The sequence below is a fragment of the Canis aureus genome, chromosome 3 (assembly GCF_053574225.1).
Source record: "Canis aureus isolate CA01 chromosome 3, VMU_Caureus_v.1.0, whole genome shotgun sequence".
In the NCBI taxonomy this organism is placed as follows: Eukaryota; Metazoa; Chordata; class Mammalia; order Carnivora; family Canidae; genus Canis; species Canis aureus.
Window position 1 is genome coordinate 74,398,930 of NC_135613.1, and position 19,594 is coordinate 74,418,523.

Here is a 19,594-nt window from a genome sequence, read left to right on the forward strand (position 1 = left end):
CCCGAAGGCTGCTCGCGGCTTGTCGGGCTTTGCCGCTAGTTTTGAGGCAGCCACGTGGTGCCATTCCCTGACTCTGGAAACTAGTAAAGACATAGAAAACCACCCGTCCGGCCCCTCAAAGTCTCCCGGGGACCCCGCTAAGTGTGGTGCCTCAAGTGCGCAGGCGCCGCAGCGGCCCGCCCGGCGGGGAGGGGAGGGGAGGGGAGGGCGGGGCGGGGCAGGGCCGGGGGCGGGGCCGCGGCTGCGGTTCCGGGGCGGGGCCGTCAGGAACCCGGCGGATCGCCGTCTCGGACCCGCGGCCGCAGCGATGGCGATCTTTAGTGTGTATGTGGTGAACAAAGCGGGCGGCCTGATCTACCAGCTGGACAGCTACGCGCCACGGGCCGAGGCTGAGAAGACTTTCAGTTACCCTCTTGATCTGCTGCTCAAGCTGCACGACGAGCGTGTGCTAGTTGCCTTCGGCCAGCGCGACGGCATCCGGGGTGGGCTAGGCTCGCGTCGGGTGGTGGGCGGGCCTGGTGTAGCGGGGTGGGCTGGGGGCTCCGCCAGGCGGGAAGGGGGGCGGGGAGAGGGGCCGAGGAGAGGGCCGCGGGGTGGACTGGAGCCTGAAGCCTCCGCCCGGCGGGGAGGGGGGCGGGGGTGAGACCGTCGGCGGAATGCCCACGCTGCCGCTTCACTGACCCCAGCCTCACCTCTGCAGTGGGCCACGCAGTGCTGGCCATCAATGGCGTGGACGTGAACGGCAAGTACACTGCCGATGGGAAAGAGGTGCTGGAGTACCTGGGCAATCCTGCCAACTACCCGGTGTCTATTCGATTCGGCCGACCCCGCCTCACCTCCAATGAGAAGCTTATGCTGGCCTCTATGTTCCACTCGTAAGTCCCCCAACCCTTCCTGGGGCCTGTGGGCCTGCACTTGGCCCTTAGGCCGGCTGCATCAGGGAAGTCTCCTGAGCAGCCCTGCTTACCTTTTTTGGGGCCCCCTTTTAAATCGTCAGTTCTTGCGAAAAGAAAAAGAACTAATCCAGGTTGGCTAGGTTTTAGGTAATTCTGGCAGTGGTGTGATCTTGCACAAGACTTCACTCCGCTTTAGTTTCTAAAGTAAGGTAGCTAAATTAAATGATCGTTAAGACCTTTTCCAACTCAATTATTTTTTTTATTTTTTATTTAAGATTTTATTTTTTTATTTATTCATGAGAGACCCAGAGAGAGAGGCAGAGGGAGAAGCAGGCTCCATGCAGGGAGCCGGATGCGGGACTCGATCCCGGGTCTCCAGGATCACACCCCGGGCTGCAGGCGGCACTAAACCGCTATGCCACTGGGGCTGCCCTTCCACCTCAATTATTATAGGAGATGTGCTGGGTAAATCCTAGTCGAGGGCTAAGTAACCATGGCACAAAATTCCAGTGATAATTTTACCCCAAATTTTCACATAAAATGTTTTACAGCAAAATACGAGTGTAAAATACATGCAGAGTTTAAATGGATTTTAAAGATATTTTGGTGCTGCTGCTAGGCAGTTAATACTGTCTCTTCTGACTTCTCAGGGTGTAAGGTGAACTCAGCAGACAGGGTCATTTCAGTGGAAAAGTTTGAGAAGTGCTCCTCCCTTAAAGCAGTGGGGCACATTCCCAAACTTACCTCCTTTGCAAATAGGCTGTTCGCAATTGGTTCCCAGCTGTCTCCAGAACAGGGCAGCTCAGGCATTGAGATGCTGGAGACCGACACGTTCAAACTGCACTGCTTCCAGACACTGACAGGTAGGCGTCTCCAAATAGGCCAGAGGGATGCAGTGGGGCAAGTTGGGGGAAGGGATTGACCAAAGACGACTTTGGTAAGCAAGGGGGTGGTGGTTAGCTTTTCCTGGGACAATTGTACAGACACGTCAATTTGTTTTGTGAATCCAAAGCCAATATTTAACCTGATGCCAGTTTTGTCCACACCACCCAGAATGCTCAGCCCTGGTTATCCCGTGTGCAGATAAAATTCACCGTAATAGTTTCTCATGTTGCACACGTTTCAGAAGGTGTGTTTCAAAATGAAACTTGAATGCCAAATGGAAATGACCTTTGGATCATGTAATTGCTTCACTCCCTTAATGGAGATCATTGAAAACTGCCTCAGTCTGTCCCCTGCCAGGCACTTGCTGCCGAGGGACCACAAGACTAAGAATTAAGTGACAGAGCTAGATGTCAAAGTGTAGTCTCAGTTGGGTGATGTGATAGTCCCTTCTCTGCTCCAGTCTTATAGATTTCACAGTCTTGCCTTTCCTGCTTTATGGAGCAATAAAGACAAAATTAAAAATGGGCTTATGAAAATGCTCTACACACACACAGGGTGATGTTACTTGCCGCATTCTCTGCCCTATGGTGACCATTCTTGGCCCTTCTCCAGGGATCAAGTTTGTGGTGCTGGCAGATCCTAGGCAAGCGGGAATAGATTCTCTTCTCCGAAAGATTTATGAGATCTACTCAGACTTTGCCCTTAAGAATCCATTCTACTCCCTGGAAATGCCCATCAGGTAGGTGGTCCCCCTCCCCAGAGACTGGTCAAAGCATCCTTGCTCCTCCCTTTATGCTCTTCCTCAAGCTCATTTTTCAAAAGGATAAGAAGTGTTACTTTTAAATGAAACAGAAGTAAACTAGTCCTTTGATATTTTGAGAAGCCAAAGACTTTTCTTGGGGTTCATGTCCTTTTTCAAGCAAGAGTTTCCACTGGTTTCCCCTTGGCACCCAGAGTGGGGGAAAGAGTCTGAGACCTTACACTTCGTCCTTATTTGTGCCTCTTGGGTCTGGCCTAGGTGTGAGCTGTTTGACCAGAACCTAAAGTTAGCCCTGGAGGTGGCAGAGAAGGCTGGAACTTTTGGACCTGGATCATAGGCTGAGCCTGCAATGGATCCCCCACATTTTGAGAGATCCTTCAGCAGGTATCCTGCTGTTTCCACTCCGATGGAGATGCCCACAGCCTCGTTAGTGCCCTTGGAGATGGGAGGGTGCTGAGCCTGATGACGTGTACTGATCCCTGAGCCTTAATACATGCTCTGCCCTCCTGTATCTCTTGTGGGCCTACTTCCCAACTCTGTACAGGTTTATTTATGGAGGGAGTAGACCCATAAATGCTAAATAAATAAACATTCCTTTTACCTGTGTTTGCTATCCTAACTGATGGTTTAGGGGGAAAGGCTCCGGTGGGGAAACAGGAATGATAAGGGAATTCTGGGAAGATGAGATATGTTCTAGTAGAAAACAAGTAATTGTTCACTGAATAAATGAGCATGGGACTTTGCGTCGGGAGCCTTGGGTCTAGTTCCAGAATTGCTGACTTCTAGGAGGGCCTTGGCAGTGTTGGTGATGATGGTGGGGTATTTATCAGGTGCAGCCAGGCTTTACTGCTTTAACTATTTTAACCCTCACCCTAATCTAGGGGATGTATTCTATTACAGATACTAGATTTAGCAAGATACAGACTCTGCCTCAGACTCTCAAAGCTAGTTACTAAGCACCTGAGTTTGAACCCAGGCTTTCTGACTATACTATCAGTGAGCCACTGTTATACTGCCTTCCTCCATCGAATGGTTTCATCTACCTGAAACCCAGTAGCTTCATCTGTAAAATGATCATTGAATTAGTGTGATGTTGAAAGCAGAGGAGCCCTAAGCTTAAAGGAGTCCATGTAAAATTTCCCATTTCAAGGAGATGAAAGCTGTCTGGCTTGTAGAACCCCTTGGAAAGAATGACTCACTGATGGTGTTTAGTATCAAATCTAGTTTTAATCTATATCAAGTCTTCCTCCCTCCCTACGATGCTCCACCCGCCCCTTTTTCCCAGGGTACCGGTGAGAGTGATGGCCTCCTCACCCCCTGGGATTGGAGGTATTGGCTGTTGCCCCCAGCCGAGAGGCCTTGGGGCAGAAATCTTGAGCCACTGGTACCCTGCAGCTGCCAGAGGGGCCGCACCTCTCTGGGACACTGGGCAGGACCCAGGAGGGAAGACGGGTGCAGGAGACTCCCTGACTGCAGGGGTTTCCTGTCTGAAGGCAGGAAAATAGGAGCTAATGGAGTCCAAGAACCAAAAATTTTTGCCTTTTAAATAAAGCACAGGATGGGGAGCTGGGACCTCATTAGGCACTGATAACTTCCAGTGCCACCTGGGCGAGGGAAAAGGAGCACAAAAGGAAATGAAAGGTTCAGTGCTAGCCGGAGCAGCCCCCCTTTCGTTCTCTCTGCTCCTCCCACTCCCCCCAACCCTGTGCAGGGGAAGGCCACAGGTAGGAGAGGATGCACTGGAGCCTGTACTCTCTTCACTCGGCCTTCTTGGGCACCCGGCCCATCTTGGTGCGGATGTTTCGTAGGAGAAAGAAGGCAGCTGTGCTGACTGCACAGATCACTTCAGCCACCCAGAAGGCTGTGCTCCAGCTGTAGTGCTTGGCAATGGTGCTGAAGGGCAGCCCAGCCAGAAAACCGCCCACTGCCGAAGAAGAGGGGGAAGGGCCTGGGTCATTTGTGAGGCCAGAGTCAGCGGGGCTTGCCCCAGCCTCTAGCTAGATTGTGTGCAAGGTACAGTGGGGATGACGCAGAGACTCTAGAGGGCATCACTCACCATTGGCCATGAGTCCTACAATGGCGTGGGAGGTGCCGCACAAGTTGGGAGGGGCACTCTCGTTGGCTATGACTCCGAACAAGGCAATGGGACCATAAGAGGAGAAACCAAACACAGCTCCCAACACCAGGATCCAGAGCTACAAGGACAGTGCAGGGTGGCATTCAGAGTGAGAAAGCCTACCTACCTACTTCTCCCAAAGGAGAGAAAAATGCTGCGCCCCCAGAACAAATGACTGTAGTTAAGGAGATGGTCAGGGACTCCCCTCACCCCACTTACCAATACAGCAGAAGGGTAGAGCTAGAGGAATGAGGCCACACTGAGCCAACCTGAGGGCCTGTGTGGACGGGCGAAGAGGGGACAGAAGCCATCCCTCCAAGGTAAATGTTATCTCTTAGAATTTATGCTAGCTGGTTGGGCTCGGGGCCAGGCAGATAGGGCAGGACAAGGGAGAGACAAACAGGAGGGAAACCAGATAAGGCACCTCATCCTCCGTAAAGCCTGTGAGCTCAGCAAGAGGGTGAAGAGCTGGAGTCCAGAAAGCAACATCCTAGAGGAGCACAGGGAAGAGAAGAAAACCAGGCCCCGAGTCCAGGAGGAGCACCCCAGTACAGAGGACACGAGAGGTGAAGCAGCACTGTAAAGGGAGATCTGAGAGGCAGAGAAAGGCCTGGGCCAGGGTGGAGCCAGGGGCAGGGAACGGGCAGTCAGTGGCCCTGGCTTCCTCATCCTTGTGCCAGCTGCGGGCCAGGTGCTCCTCATTTACCTTGGGGGAGTCACTGGTCACAGTGACCCGGAAGAGGTACATGGACACGGTCATGCCAGCCATCATGAGCAGCAACAGGCCATGGCGAGGGTTCCCATACACGGACAGCCCTGCCTATGGATACAGTCCCAGCAATGTCAGGCCCTACTAGCAGCAGAGAACCTCCACCCCTGGACTCTGACACAGCAGGGCCTCTGCTGACAGGTCTTTGGCAATCCCACCACCATTCTTGGCCTGGGGCGGCTCTGGGAGGCCCTGGGACCTGCTCATTGTGTCCTGAGGCCAAACTCCACAACATCCTGTCCTCCACGGCAGGGCAGGGTCAGGACACGCGCTGGCAAGCTGCACCTAGTCTCTGCTCAACCCCATTTTCCTGGGGCTATAGAGGAGCCCACTGCTAGGCTGAAAGAAATTCTGGCTCTCCTTGACATCAGTTAAAAACCCTTTCCCCAGGAGCCTGCCTTGCCTCCACACCCCCCAGCAAATAAGAGTACCTGGAATCCTTCCAACCTCCCCCTTGCCATCTGCCAACCTGCCCGTGCCCCAGGGCTCCCATCTCTCTGGTGCCTGGCCCAACCGTGCTGGGAAGATGTGAAGGGACCCTCCTCCTTCCTGTGCCTTCCGCCCACTCACCTTTGCCATGGCCCGGTCTGACAGGTAGCCAGCTGCGATGCTGCCTACGAGGCCCCCAACCTCCAGGGCACTCATGTAGGAGCTACCTGGAGTAAGGGGGTGGTGGTGGGAAGAGGGAAAGGAAGGGGGGAATGGAGTTACATGCTGGGGTTGTCCCAGATTGGCCGAAACCCAGAGAGGTACAGGGTCCCTGGAGGGTGAGTGACCAGCCGCAGCTGTCAGTACCGCCTGGCCTCACAGGAAGAAGAAAGGGATAAAGAGAAGCTGGGCCTCAATTTCCCATCCCCTTCATGGACTCCTGCTCCCTGTGCCCAGCCCTTTTCCAGCACCCCTCTTACCCACGAGGACGGACTGTCCTTTCTCCTGGATAAGGAAGAACTGGCCCCAGTCAGTGCAGCATGTCTTTACACCGAATACCACAAGGTAGCCAGTGGAGAGCACCCACAGGTAGGGCGACAGCAGCAGCTCCTGTAATGTACTCTCGTCCTTCAGGGAGCCTGGGGGCAGGAGGCCAGGACTCAGGCTCTGCTCTCGCTGCTCTGCCCCAACTGAGCCCCTGCCACTCACAAACCAGCTGCAGGGCCAGAGTCCATCCACATGGACTTCCACAGCCAGCAATCAGCGGGAAGGCACCCCTTCACCCACTGCTCTGCCCCCATGCCCCTCCACAGCAAGCCTCAGCAGAAGAGGACCAAGGTACATGGCCGGAGGCACCCAAGCCACTAAACCTTAGGATGCTGCCCAGGACAGGGAAGTCTGGCTCTGCTGTGAGGAAGGACCAGGATACAACATGAGTCACAGCGTTTATTGGCTCTGCCACTTGTTTGGTACTTAAGTGTCTCTTGGAGTGGAGTTTTATTTACTCCCCACCAACTCGCCACCACCATCCCTCCCCCTCCATCCATTGGCTAGCCCAGGGCCAGGCAGACAGCCAGTCCTCAACGAAGGTCTGCCAAATGAATGATGAATGAAGGTGCCCCAGTGATCGGCTTGGGTGGGTGCTCACCTTTCTTGCCCTTGGAGGGGGTGGGGTCCAGGTTTCGGAGTCCGACATCAGCAGGTTCATTGTGGATGAGCAGGAGACAGAGGAAGGAGACAACCACACAGAGGGCTCCAGACAGGGCCAGCGTGCTGCGCCAGCTATAGCTCTGGGCCAGGATGGTTGCCAGGATAGGGCCCAGCCCTCCAGCCAGGTTCATGCTGGTTGATAGAATGGCCCACCAGGTGCCAAATTGAGATGGCTCAAACCACTGTGGGGCAGAGAGGTGTGGAGTAGGTGCCCATGTTAAACATGCTGAAGGTGAGGGTCAGGTGAGGCAGACCTAGAGGCTCACATTACAGGGATGAGGAAGAGGGCGCTTCTACTTGCCAGGGCCAATTCCCTCATCTGCCACCTGATCCCACCATGTTTAGCTCCTAAAATATCTCGACGAGCAATAGGAGCTGGACTGGCACTCCCAAGGAACCTGCTCTGGGATGGGGGTGCTGGTACTCCCACATGCTCTTTAGGCATCCTCTATGCCAGTCTAAACAAGCTCCTTGGAAGCAGACACTCACCTTCCGCAGGATCTTCCCGCATGGAGGCCAGCCCAGCCCCTGTGCCAGGCCATTGAGGAACCACAGAGCAGCAAAGACAGGTACCAAGGAGCTCCAGGAAAAGACTATATTGACCAAGCCAACCAGGAGCAGCCCGGAAGAGAAGAGCCAGCGAGCGCTCATCTGGTCGGATAGCACCCCGCTCACAAACTTGCTGATGGCATAGGCTGCCGACTGGCTGCTGGTGATGAGCCCTGCAGCGGAGGAGAGCAGGAAGCAGGACACCTGGGGAATTAGAGGCCAGGGCAAAGGCACAGGAGGGATGGAGGAAGGCGTGGGGTCAGGTGTGTAGCGGTGTAGGTTCCCTCCAAGACAACTAGGAGGAGCCTGTGCTGGAATCCTAGCACTCATTCACAGGTGCTCCTCCTCCTCACCACCAGCGCTAGCCCCAGGCTGACCCATGACTTTTCAACCTCCTAGAGAGTTCCAGCTGCAGCTGTCAGGAGGCAAGAAGGGAGAACAAGGCAGCCACCCTCCCTGAGATTTACAAATACCTGATTACATTTCCCCCCTCACCCTGGATGCCAACGCAGGGCTTCTGGAAGTTCTGTTGCCCCACCTCTGAACATGGGGCAAAGAGCTTAGAATTGGAGCCAGAGACCTTATTCCTCCTGAAAGGCAGCCTGGTGGGCCACAGGAAGTTATTTTGCCAGCTCCCTGGTTCCCATGGTTCACAATGTGGGTGGCCAGCATGCACCCTGCGGTCTGAGCACGCACCCAGGCAGTGTGCAAACTGTGCTCAGAACGCAGCCTAAACACACTCAGAATAAGCCATGCCTCTGGGGGCACTCGTAGGTCACAGGCAAAGACACATCAGGTAAGCAGCCCTCGGACACGCATAGACCACACTCCTGTTCTTCACCCATATCCATACTCAGAGGCCCTTCATTTGCCGCCTGCAGACTGCTCCCTGTCCTTTGCTGTGCACGGACACTCCACACTCCCACAAACACCCAACTTGTCCTACTAGTCCTGAGTCCGGGAGCCCACCACCTTGCCCCCTTCCAGGGCTCACCCAAGTCATCCTTGTCCAGAGGGATCTCCTCCACCAACGACGGCATGACAAAGGAGAAGGTCTTGCGGTTGAAGTAGTACAGGCTGTAGCCTCCAAACATGGCCGAGAAGATCACAGTGCGGTAATAGCCGTAGCCTTGGGCCGCCATGGTGGACGGGAGCAGGCTCCAGTGGCCAGGACACGGAGCCTCTGACCACAGCTCCTGCCGGTGGCTCTCTCAGTGCCCGGATCTGCTGAGTTAGGCTTTTGCTGCTCCCTCCTCCACCCAGCCTCCCAGGCTCCCTTTATAGCCACCTTCTGGACAATCATTAAGCCTGGGGCGGCTTGTAGGGAACCTAGTGTCCTGAGGGAGACAAGAAAACAGCAGATTACTGAGAAGCGGTGGGGGGCTGTAGGGGTCCCAGAGGGAGGCACTGCCCAAGGCCCAGCACAAGCCAGCATGCTGGTGTCCCCACAACTTCGCGTTTCTCTTTTCCTTGTCCGCCTGCCTGTGAAACCAGCTGTGATTAAAGGCTCAACCTAATTACTTTTGTCTGCAGGAGCCCAGGGGACGCAGCCAGGGGTGGGGATAAGCAGAGATGCCCTCTCTAGCCCTGCTGCCTCAGTCACCTACCTTCTCATTCATTCAACCAAGAAGTTTACGGAGGGCTTCCTGGCTGCCAAACACTGCACTCAGTGCTGGGTTAGTTTACACACACACACACACACACACACACACACACTCTCTCTCTCTCTCTCTCCATTAGACACCTACCCCCAACAATCCGATTCCCAAGTCTTAAGACTGACTCAAGCCCTGTAACTTCCAATGCTCAGCACACACTGCGGTAACTGTTCATGCAGTTGCAGAATCGTAAGCAAGAGACATTTTCCATGGCAGGCCCTGTGCTGCACCGAAAGCCCCCCCGCCCCCGCAAAGGCTGGGATCGTGGTTGGGTCACTCAACTGCCTCTGGCCCCTCTACCCTGTAACGTCAGTATGGGGTGCCCTCTGGCCGGCTGGGGGCTGCAGGGTCCGTGACAACACGGCCCGAAGGCGGGAAGGTGCACCCGCGGACTTCAGGCGGCAGTGCCGAGCCCGCCCGCCTCCCAGGGCTCGGGCAACACGCCCCCGGCTTTTCCGCACGGTTGGGAAAGCAATCGGAGCGGAAGGCGTAGGCGCGAGCGGCGCGGGCGGCCGCACGCAGTCCCCCAGGGGCTCCTCGCCTCGGGCTCCGAGCGGCTCCGTCCCGCAGGATGGGGCCAGGCGCAGGCTCTCGGCACCTGCCCAGCCCCGTGTCCTCAAGCTACCCGGGACACCCGACTCGGCCCGGGAGCCCACGGATCCGGGTGCGAGAGCTGGAGAGGTGCGGAGACGCCGGACTGGAGCGAAAAAAACAGCAGCAGGTGCGTGCAGGTCACGGAGGGCGCTTCGGAGGCCCCCAGACCCAAGAACTGCCCCCCACCCCGGAAGGGGCAGCTGCAGTAACAGCTCCGCCTTGTATCGCAAGTTACAGCAGCCTTCGTGGAGGCTCTAACAAAGGCGCCCCGCGGCCCGAGACTCCCCCTCCAGCCCCGCCTTCGGGCGGCGCCCCTCCCCCGCATTCCGCCCGCTACCTGAGCGCAGGCGGGAGCCGAATTGGAGCGAGCGGGGCGGCCGGACCCGCGGGCGCATGCGCGTGCGCGCGGGGCGGGGCCTGGCCAAGAGCCAAGTCCACCCCCGAAGAGTTGCGTCCCGGTCCTGCGGTTGCCCTGGCCTCTGGGTGAGGACAGCGCCCCTTAGGGGCTGAACTCGTATGTTTCTTTTTTTTTTTTTTTAAGATTTTATTTATTTATTAATGAGAGATACAGAGAGAGAGGCAGAGAGAGAGAGAGAAGCAGGCTCCACGCAGGGAGCCCGACGCGGGACTCGATCCTGAGTCTCCAGGATCACGCCCTGGGCCGAAGGCAGGCGCTAAACCACCGAACCACCCAGGGATCCCCCACACTCTCTTTTTAATAAATAAATAAATAAAACCTTTAAAAATAAATTTAAAAAGACAACATACCAAATGGACAAGATATTTGCAAATGCCATGTCCAATAAAGCGTTAGTATCCAAAATATATAAAGAACTTTTACAGTTCAACACCAAAAAAAAAAAACAACAAATAATCAAATTTAAAAATGGGTGGAAGAGGGACCCCTGACTGGGTCAGTCAGTAGAGCTTGCAACTCTTTATCTCAGAGTTGTCAGTTCAACCCTCATGTCGGATATAGAGATTACTCAAAAGTAAATAAGCAAATAAACTATACAAACTTAATTTTAAAAATGAGTGGAACCCATGAACAGACATTTCTTCAAAGAAGACATCCAGATGACCAACAGACACATGAAAAGATGCTCAACAGCACTCATCATCAAGGAAATGCAAATCAAAGACATAATGAGATATTATTTCACACCTGACAAAATGGCTAAAAAAACACAAGAAACAAGTGTTGGCAAGGATGTGGAGAAAAAGAAACACGTGTGCTGTTGGCAGGACTGCAAACTGGTGCATCCACTGTGGAAGACAGTATGGAGGTTCCTCAAAAAAATAAAAAATAGAATTACCATTTGATCCAGTAATTCCACTACTGGGAATTAACTTACCCCAAAGAATATGAAAACACTAATTCGAAAGATACATGCACCTCTATGTTGATTGCAGCAGTATTTATTTTATTGCAACAATAACCAAATTATGGAAGTATCCCAAGTGTCCATCAATAGATGAATGGATAAAGAAGATATACATATATATATATAGAATATTGCTCAGCTGTAAAAAAGAATAAAATCTTGCTGTTTGCAATAATATGGATGGATTAAGAGTATAATGCTTATATGTCAGAGAAAGACAAATACCACATGACTTCACTCATGTATGGAATTTAAGAAACAAAACAAATGAACAAAGAAAAAAGAGAAAAAACAAAAAACAGACTGTTGGGATGCCTGGGTGGCTCAGCAGTTTAGCACCTGCCTTGGGCCCAGGGCATGATCCTGGAGTCCCAGGATGGAGTCCTGCATCAGGCTCCCTGCATGGAGCCTGCCTCTCTTTCTCTCTGTGTCTCTCATAAATAAATAAATAAAATAAAATAAAAAAACACAAAAAACACAAAAAACAGACTGTTAACTATAGAGAACAAACTGATGGCTGCCAGAGAGGAGGCAGGTAGGGGGACAGGTGAACTAGGTGAAGAGGATTAAGAGCACACTCACTGTGCTGAGCACTGAGTCATGTATGGAATTGTTGAACCATTCTATTGTAGACCTGAAACTAATCTAACACTGTATGTTAACTATACTAGAATAAAAATAAACATAAATAAAAGTACGCCTTATTATTATAAGCACAGTGGAGAGTCCTCATAGAGCACAGACTTTTACATTGTAATTATTTGAAAGGCCCTTTTAAATAATTACCAAAAACATTTGCCCTCAGATGCATGGGTTACACTTTTATGGGCATGACTATAACAATCTTTGCAAAAAGTTGTACAAAATAATAAATACAAAACTCAATTTCCTTTCATTTTAGCACCACCTGACCTCTTTTTTAAAAATAATTTATTTATGTATTTATGTATTTATTTATTTATTTATTTATTTGAGAGAGAGCACAAGTGAGGGGAGGGACAAGCAGACTCCCTGCTGAGCTGGGAGCCCAGTGTGTGGGACACAGGACAGGATACTAGGGCCCCAGGATCATGACCTGAGCTCAAGGCAGACACTTAACCCACTGAGCCACCCAGGCACACTGTGGTAGCTGTTTCATCTTTTTTTGTTCCTTCATATTTTTCTCTTATAAAAAGTTTATCTGATATAGTGATATGTTCATGTTATTATATTTTGTAATAGTATTATTCATCATGGGTATTTCTACTGTCAATAACAATCTAAATTAATTTTGGCAGAAGGTTAGACACTGGTCTTTGAACCAAAGCAACATGAAAGCAAATATTTTGACATCTGTTAGGATGGAGTGGCAACTGTCATACATTTGGAATGTTATGATCCCAAGGAATCTTTATATAATGTGAATTACACTGTATATTGTATTTTTTATAAAATTTAGCCAAATTTTACAGAAGAAATTATTTGTCTGATCATTGGTCCTATCTATGTCAAACTGGATTTTTTTTTAAAGGTAATACATGAACAAAGTTAACCTTCTTCCTAAAGCCTAAATAAAGAGAAAGCAGTTTCCCATTAAAAAAAAAAAAAAAAAAAAAAGAGGGGCATCTGGGTGGCTCAGCCGTTGAGCCTCTGCCTTTGGTTCTGGACGTGAGCCTGGAGTCCTGGGAGCCTGCTTCTTCCTCTGCCTATGTGGCTGCCTCTCTCTGTGTCTCTCATAGATAAATAAATAAAATCTTTAAAAAAAAGAAAACTGGGATCCCTGGGTGGCGTAGGGGTTTGGCGCCTGCCTTTGGCCCAGGGCGCAATCCTGGGGACCGGGGATCGAATCCCACGTCGGGCTCCCGGTGCATGGAGCCTGCCTCTCTCTCTGCCTGTGTCTCTGCCTCTCTCTCTCTCTCTCTCTGTGAGACTATCATAAATAAATAAAAATTAAAAAAAATAAATAAAAAATAAAAAAAAGAAAACTTTCATGACTAATATTTTTTAATAGTCTAGGTCAGTTTTTTTGCAGAATGTCTTTCAATATAGATTTGTCCAACTGTTTTTGCCATAAGGATGTTATGCAGGTTTTGGCAGAAGTACTGCATAGATGATAATGTGCCACATCGGGAGGCCTGTGATAAGTTTGATCATTTAGTTAAAATAGTGTCCACCTGATTTCTATACTGTAAAGTGTATCGCTTTGTAATTAGTAACCTGTGGGCCTACCTTACCTCTTTCTAGGCTTCAGGTCCTTCCAACCTCTGATCAACCTCCAGTCGAAATCTTCAGAGCCATCCTCCCTCCCCTCCTGCTCTGGGGACCAGGCCGCAGCAGCTCCCGAGCTTAGCCCCTACTGCCCACCCGCTACCAGCTCCGGGATCCCGGGATCCTTCCGCCCACGTGGAGGCCGCGGCCCGCCGCCCGGTCCGCCTGCACCTGCCGGCCTCCTGCCCTCCTCCGCCTGGGCCTCTACTTCCACCGCGACGCTGTGGCTCTGCACGCCGAGGCCACTTCCTCCGCGAGCTGGCCGGGGACCAGCGCCGGGTCGCCGGGAGCCCTTGGGTGCAAACCCGGCCCCGCGGCCGCGCCCTCCCGCAGGACGAGCAGAGGCCTCCCGGGACGGACCCTGCAAACCCCTGAACCCCCGGGAGAACCAGAAGCAGGCCCTCGTGGCTCTGCAAGCCCCGGGCGGTGCCCGCATAGACTCAGGACCTGCCGGAGAACCTAGAGGAGCAGGTGAGGCTCCTCGGGAAGATGGGGCGCACCTGCCTGAGCTCGGCGGGCTGGGCCGCACAGCATCCCTTCCAGGGGCTCTCCCTGCAGCGGACCGGCAGCCTCCGGAGCCTTGGAGGGGCCCCTCTGCCCCCCGCCCCGGTTCTGGGGGCTTCTGCGTGAGCCTCTCCCTGCAGCCCCTAAGCAGCCTTTTAGTCCTCGCCCAAGCTGTGAACCAAGTGGAAACAGTACAGCTCTTTGCAGGGAAAAAAAAAATTTTTTCTGGTAGTTCTTGGTTAGTGTATAAAAACACAAGTGATTTGGGGGTCCTTGATTTTGTGTCCTGCAACGCTCCTGGATTCCTTTATCAGTTATAACAGTTTTTTTTGGTGGAATCTTTAGGGTTTTCTCCATATAATCATGTCATCTGATGGATTAAGATCATCTTAATCCACTGTTCTCAAGATCATTTTACCTTCTTAAAAATTACTGAGGACTCCAGAGAGCTATGTGGGTTATATCTATGGATATTTTTCGCATTATTAAAAGAGATTTAAAAACTTACTTATGAAAAAAAACTTACTTATGAATATATTTTAAAGTAATACTAATAAACCTTATAGCCTTTCCACATATTTGTGAATATTCTTTTTTGATAGTATACTAAGCTAAACAAGTGGTAGTTTGTTAAAGATTGGCTGCATTGTGGAACTTGAAACCAAGTCATTGAAGTTTTCATATTCCGATGTTAGAATCTATTGTTCTACCTTGCACTAAAAATGGATATTTTACACATGCATGATTTTTTTTTTTTTTTAAGAGAGAGAGTGTGTGTGTGCAGAAGGGGAAGGGCAGAGAGAGAGAGAGAATCCCAAGCAGGCTTTATGCTCAGCAGAGCTCCACGTGGGACTCTATCTCATGACCCTCAAATCATGACCTGAGCCGGAATCAAGAGTGGGTTGCTTAGCTGAATGAGCCACCTAGGCACCCTGCATGCATGATTTATTAACATCATGCATTAATCATATGAAAATGATTGGTTCACTGAATTAGGCAGATCTTTCCAATGCCAATTCTTTTCTTTTTTTTTTTTTTTTTAGATTTTATTTATTCATTCATGAGAGACACAGAAAGAGGCAGAGACATAGGCAGAGGAAGAAGCTGGCTCCCCACGGGGACCCCGACGCGGGACTCCAGGAGCATGACCTGAGCCGAAGGCAGACGCTCAACCGCTGAGCCACCCAGGTGTCCCTCCAATGCCAATTCATTTCATTACACAATACCAAAAAATGATACTTGGTTATATCATCACTGGTTTTATTGGAAAAGTGTTAAAGGAGTAGGACACTGTCAAGCTCAAATTTTATTTTTGGCAGCAAATATTGTCAATTGGTTCCCCTGAAGTGATGGGATCACTTTATTCGTTTTGGAGATGTCTGCCAAATACCCAAGTCCCGATAACAATAACAGTAGCTTGTTTCTCAGGTGTTCTTTCAAGTAAACTTGGTGTTCCATGAAAGAAGAGGCTAATTCAGCTTACAACTCAAACAACTACATAGGTGTGTTTCCTCAGGGCAACAATTGTACTTCTGGAAGTACTTTAGTACTTTACAAAAGACTTGCTCGAGTTGAAATGAATAGGAGTAATGGTTTACTCTGCTTTATCAAGGACAGTGTTAAGTGAACCTGCCTGTCTTTTCTTTCTAATTTTAAGTGTGTGGTGGTGAAGAGAATAGTGATTACTAATATGGCTTGATGCCACTACCTTGATTCACTGCAGAGGGCCCGAGACCTACTCTTCCATTGCTTTTACACTGAGTGCAGATGTGGGAAAAAAAAAAAAAGGCAAATTACATTATTCTGCAGATAATCTTGTCCTCCCTGACTCCCTAAAAAAGTCTCAGGGGTCCTAAGATTGCACCATTGCCTTAGTCCAACCAGGATTTGAGCTGATTTCATTGGATAGTATAGTCTGTGAAAGGTGGTACAGTTCATATTCACCCTTATTTCAGAGTACAGTTGGGGGTCCTAACTTAATTCCTGGGCTGTTTATCAGGATACCTTCTCTTTGGTGGGCTTTGAGGTCTAATTTTTGTCCACTACCACCACCCCTAATCCTAGGTGGCTTGAGCTGGGCTGTCTCTCAGCAGCTTCTTTCAAATTGGCAAATGCCCTGGTGATGCAAGCAACACCAAATGTTAAGCTCTCTTCTCTGAGACCTTGACCCCTGTGCCAGGTTGATTGCAAAAATAGCTTTGATTCTTCATCTGTAGTAGATACATACAATGGAATACTGCTCAGCCATAACAAAGAAGGAAACCCTATTGTTTGTGACAACACGGTTGAAATGGAAGGGCATTATGCTGAGTGAAATAGGCAAGACAGAGAAAGACAAATACTACGGCATTTTAAAGAGGGGAGGGGCACCTGGCTGGCTCCTTCGGTACCGCTTGAGACCCTCGATCCTTAGAATTGTGAGTTCGAGCCCTGTGTTGGGTATAGAGATTACCTAAACAAATAGGTCAAACTCATAGTAACAGAGAGTAGAGTAGTAGTTGTCAGGGGCTGGGGGCTGAGAGAAGTGGAGAGAGGTTGATCAAGCTTTCAGTTATGAGTAAGTTCTGAGGAGCTAATGATTTATAGCACTGTTACTATAATTAATAATACTGCGTTGTATCGCCCTTACCTTTGGGGGATACATTCCAAGACACCCCCCCAGGGAATGCCTGAAACTGCAGATAGTACTAAATCCTATCTGTACTGTTTTTCCTATACATATACACTTATGATAACATTTAATTTATAAGTTAGGCACAATATGAGATTAATAACAGTAATTAATAAAATAAAACAATCATAACCTACTATAATAAAAATTATGTGAATGTGGTTTCTCTCCCTCTCTCAAAATATCGTACTGTACTCACAATTCTTGTGATGATGATGTGAGATGATAAAGTGCCTACATGATGAGGGGCACCAGGCTGGTGCAGTCGGTGGAGCATGTGACTCCTGATCCCAATCTTGGGATCATGAGTTCAAAGCCCACATTGGGCTTAGAGCTTACTTAAAAGAAAAAAAGTGCCTATGTGATGAGATAAAGTGAGGTGTATGATCTAGGCATTGCGATATAGTCTTAGGCCACTATTGACCATCTAAATTTTTTTTAAATTTTTATTTATTTATGATAGTCACAGAGAGAGAGGCAGAGACATAGTCAGAGGGAGAAGCAGGCTTCATGCACCGGGAGCCTGATGTGGGACTCGATCCCAGGTCTCCAGGATCGCGCCCTGGGCCAAAGGCAGGCGCCAAACCGCTACGCCACCCAGGGATCCCACACTATTGACCATCTAAAGATACATCAGGAAGACCATCTGCTTCCAGACCATAGTTGACCACCCCTGGTAATTGAGACCACAAGTGACTGAAACCATGGGAAGAAAGACCATGGCTAAGTACTTGGAATTTGCTGAGAGTACATCTTTTTTTTTTTTTAAAGCTTTTATTTATTTATTGGAGGGAGAGAGAGCGAGAGAGCGAGAGAGCGTGAGCATGAGGAGGGGAAGGGGCAGAGGGAGAGGACCCCAGGATCCTGACTTGAGCTGAAGGCAGATGCTTAACCGACTGAGCCACACAGGCAGCCCTTGCTGAGAGTGCATCTTGTGTTCTCACACACACATACAAAAGCTAACTCTGTGAGGTAATGGATGTGTTAATTAACTTGATAGTGGGAATCATTTCTAAATACATATGTATATCAAATCATTACTTTGTACACTTGAAATATATATATTTGAAATATATATATATTTGTCAATTACACTTCAATGAATCTGGGAGGAAATTTTTTTTTTTTAAAGATGATCTTCCTCTACCCTAACTGCCTACTATAAGCAGTTACTTATAAGCTTCAAATGATCTCTACAATTCTTTATAGACAATGGTTGGCATTCAAAAACAGGAATTGAAAAAGACAAGAATTAAGTACCCATCAGAAAAAAAAAGTACTAAATAGAAACATACCTGGAAGGGGATCCCTGGGTGGCGCAGCGGTTTGGCGCCTGCCTTTGGCCCAGGGCGCGATCCTGGAGACCCGGGATCGAATCCCACGTCGGGCTCCCGGTGCATGGAGCCTGCTTCTCCCTCTGCCTGTGTCTCTGCCTCTCTCTCTCTCTCTCACTGTGTGCCTATCATAAATAAATAAAATTAAAAAAAAAAAAAAAAAAAAAAAAAAAAAAAAAAAAAGAAACATACCTGGAAGAAAGCAACCCAGTTTCTGATTTCATTCCATATCTAAGGTGAATCTATATGATATATAAATGTAAAAATAAAAAAGAGAAACATATCTGGAGAGAATTTAAGTAATATTTATCAAACCCAGATTTTAAGATAAATGTGATTAATATGTCCAAGAAATAAGATGACCAACAGAGACCTAGAAACTGTGAAAGATACTCACGTGGATACTCTTAAATTGAAAAATACAATAACTGGAAGTAAGAATAGATCAGATACAGGTGAGGAAAGAATCAGAAGATAATTAAATTCAGTTTAGGAAAGCAGAAGCTGAAACAAACAAAAAGCTATATTCACAATTGTGATGGTTAATTTTATGTGCCAACTTAGAGGGTGCTTTGGGTGAGATTTTTTTTAAAAAGATTTTATTTATTTGAGGGCAGCCAGGGTGGCTCAGCGGTTTAGCACCTCCTTCGGCCCAGAGTGTGGTCCTGGGGACCCGGAATCGAGTCCCGTGTCGGGTTCTCTGCGTGGAGCCTGCTTCTCCCTCTGCCGGTGTCTCTGCCTCTCTCTCTCCTCTCTGTATATTCTCATGAATGAATAAATAAAATCTTTAAAAATATATATTTTATTTATTTGAGAAAGATTAATGTCCCTTCTTTCATTTCTGATTTTCAAAATTTTCTATTTTGTTTACCTCTGCTCTCATTTTTATTATTTCTTTCTGTTACATTTGAGTTTAGTTTGCTTTTATTTTTCTAGTTCCTTAAGTGGTGGCGTTAAATTGTTGATTTGAGATGGTTGGTTATTCTTTTTATAAATAGGTATTTACTGCTATAAATTTCCCTCTGTGCAGTGCTTTCAGTGAATCCCACAGGTTTTAGTATATTGTTTTTGTTTTAGATTGTATTTATTTATGCGTGAGAGAGAGAGGGAGGGAGGGAGGCAGAGACACAGGCAGAGGGAGAAGCAGGCTCCATGTAGGAACTGGACGTGGGACTCCATCCTGGGCCTCCAGGATCCCACCCTGGGCTGAAGGCGACGCTAAACTGCTGAGCCACTGGGGCTGCCCTGGTTTTAGTATATTGTATGTATGTATCTGTGCATGCAAGTGTGTGTGTGTTAATAGCCTTTATTTATTACAGCAGTTTTAGGTTCACAGCAAAATTGAGTGGAATGTGCAGAGTCCCTATATATCCCTCCCCCTCACCCTCATAGCCTTTTCCACTACCAACATCCCACATCAGAGTGGTATAGTTTGTACGATCAATAAACCTTCACTGACACATTATCACCCAAAGTATACAGTTTACATTAGGGCTCACTCTTGGTGTACATTTTTTGGGTTTGGTCAAATGTATAATGACATGTAGCCACCATGACAGTATATAGGACAGTTTCACTGCCTGAAAAC

General features: G+C 49.1%; 3 protein-coding genes across 8 annotated transcripts; 2 read left to right on the forward strand and 1 right to left on the reverse strand.

Annotated features, from left to right (window-relative positions):
- Positions 1-229: 229 nt before the first annotated feature.
- TRAPPC4 (trafficking protein particle complex subunit 4) lies at positions 230-3,141 on the forward strand. Its single transcript, XM_077893797.1, has 5 exons — positions 230-482; positions 701-875; positions 1,656-1,759; positions 2,394-2,520; positions 2,800-3,141. The coding sequence occupies exons 1-5, from the start codon at positions 308-310 to the stop codon at positions 2,876-2,878; spliced, it is 660 nt and encodes a 219-aa protein (XP_077749923.1). The 5' UTR covers positions 230-307; the 3' UTR covers positions 2,879-3,141.
- Positions 2,031-10,316, reverse strand: SLC37A4 (solute carrier family 37 member 4). 6 transcript variants are annotated; one of them, XM_077893789.1, is made up of 10 exons: positions 10,203-10,316; positions 8,608-8,950; positions 7,554-7,786; positions 7,003-7,246; positions 6,335-6,493; positions 5,997-6,082; positions 5,364-5,477; positions 5,082-5,147; positions 4,598-4,736; positions 2,031-4,465 (listed from the first exon to the last, which is right to left on the reverse strand). In XM_077893789.1, exons 2-10 carry the CDS (start codon positions 8,753-8,755, stop codon positions 4,299-4,301), a joined length of 1,356 nt encoding a protein of 451 aa, XP_077749915.1. In that variant the 5' UTR covers positions 8,756-8,950; positions 10,203-10,316; the 3' UTR covers positions 2,031-4,298. The 6 variants fall into 6 exon arrangements, with proteins under 6 accessions (XP_077749915.1, XP_077749917.1, XP_077749916.1 ...); XM_077893791.1 differs by lacking the exon at positions 10,203-10,316 and adding an exon at positions 9,813-10,132; XM_077893790.1 differs by lacking the exon at positions 10,203-10,316 and adding an exon at positions 9,572-9,746.
- Positions 9,445-15,237, forward strand: LOC144304685 (uncharacterized). The gene is made up of 4 exons (XM_077883223.1): positions 9,445-9,460; positions 9,585-9,992; positions 13,474-13,968; positions 15,045-15,237. Exons 1-4 carry the CDS (start codon positions 9,445-9,447, stop codon positions 15,152-15,154), a joined length of 1,029 nt encoding a protein of 342 aa, XP_077739349.1. The 3' UTR covers positions 15,155-15,237.
- The last annotated feature ends 4,357 nt before the right edge of the window (positions 15,238-19,594 follow it).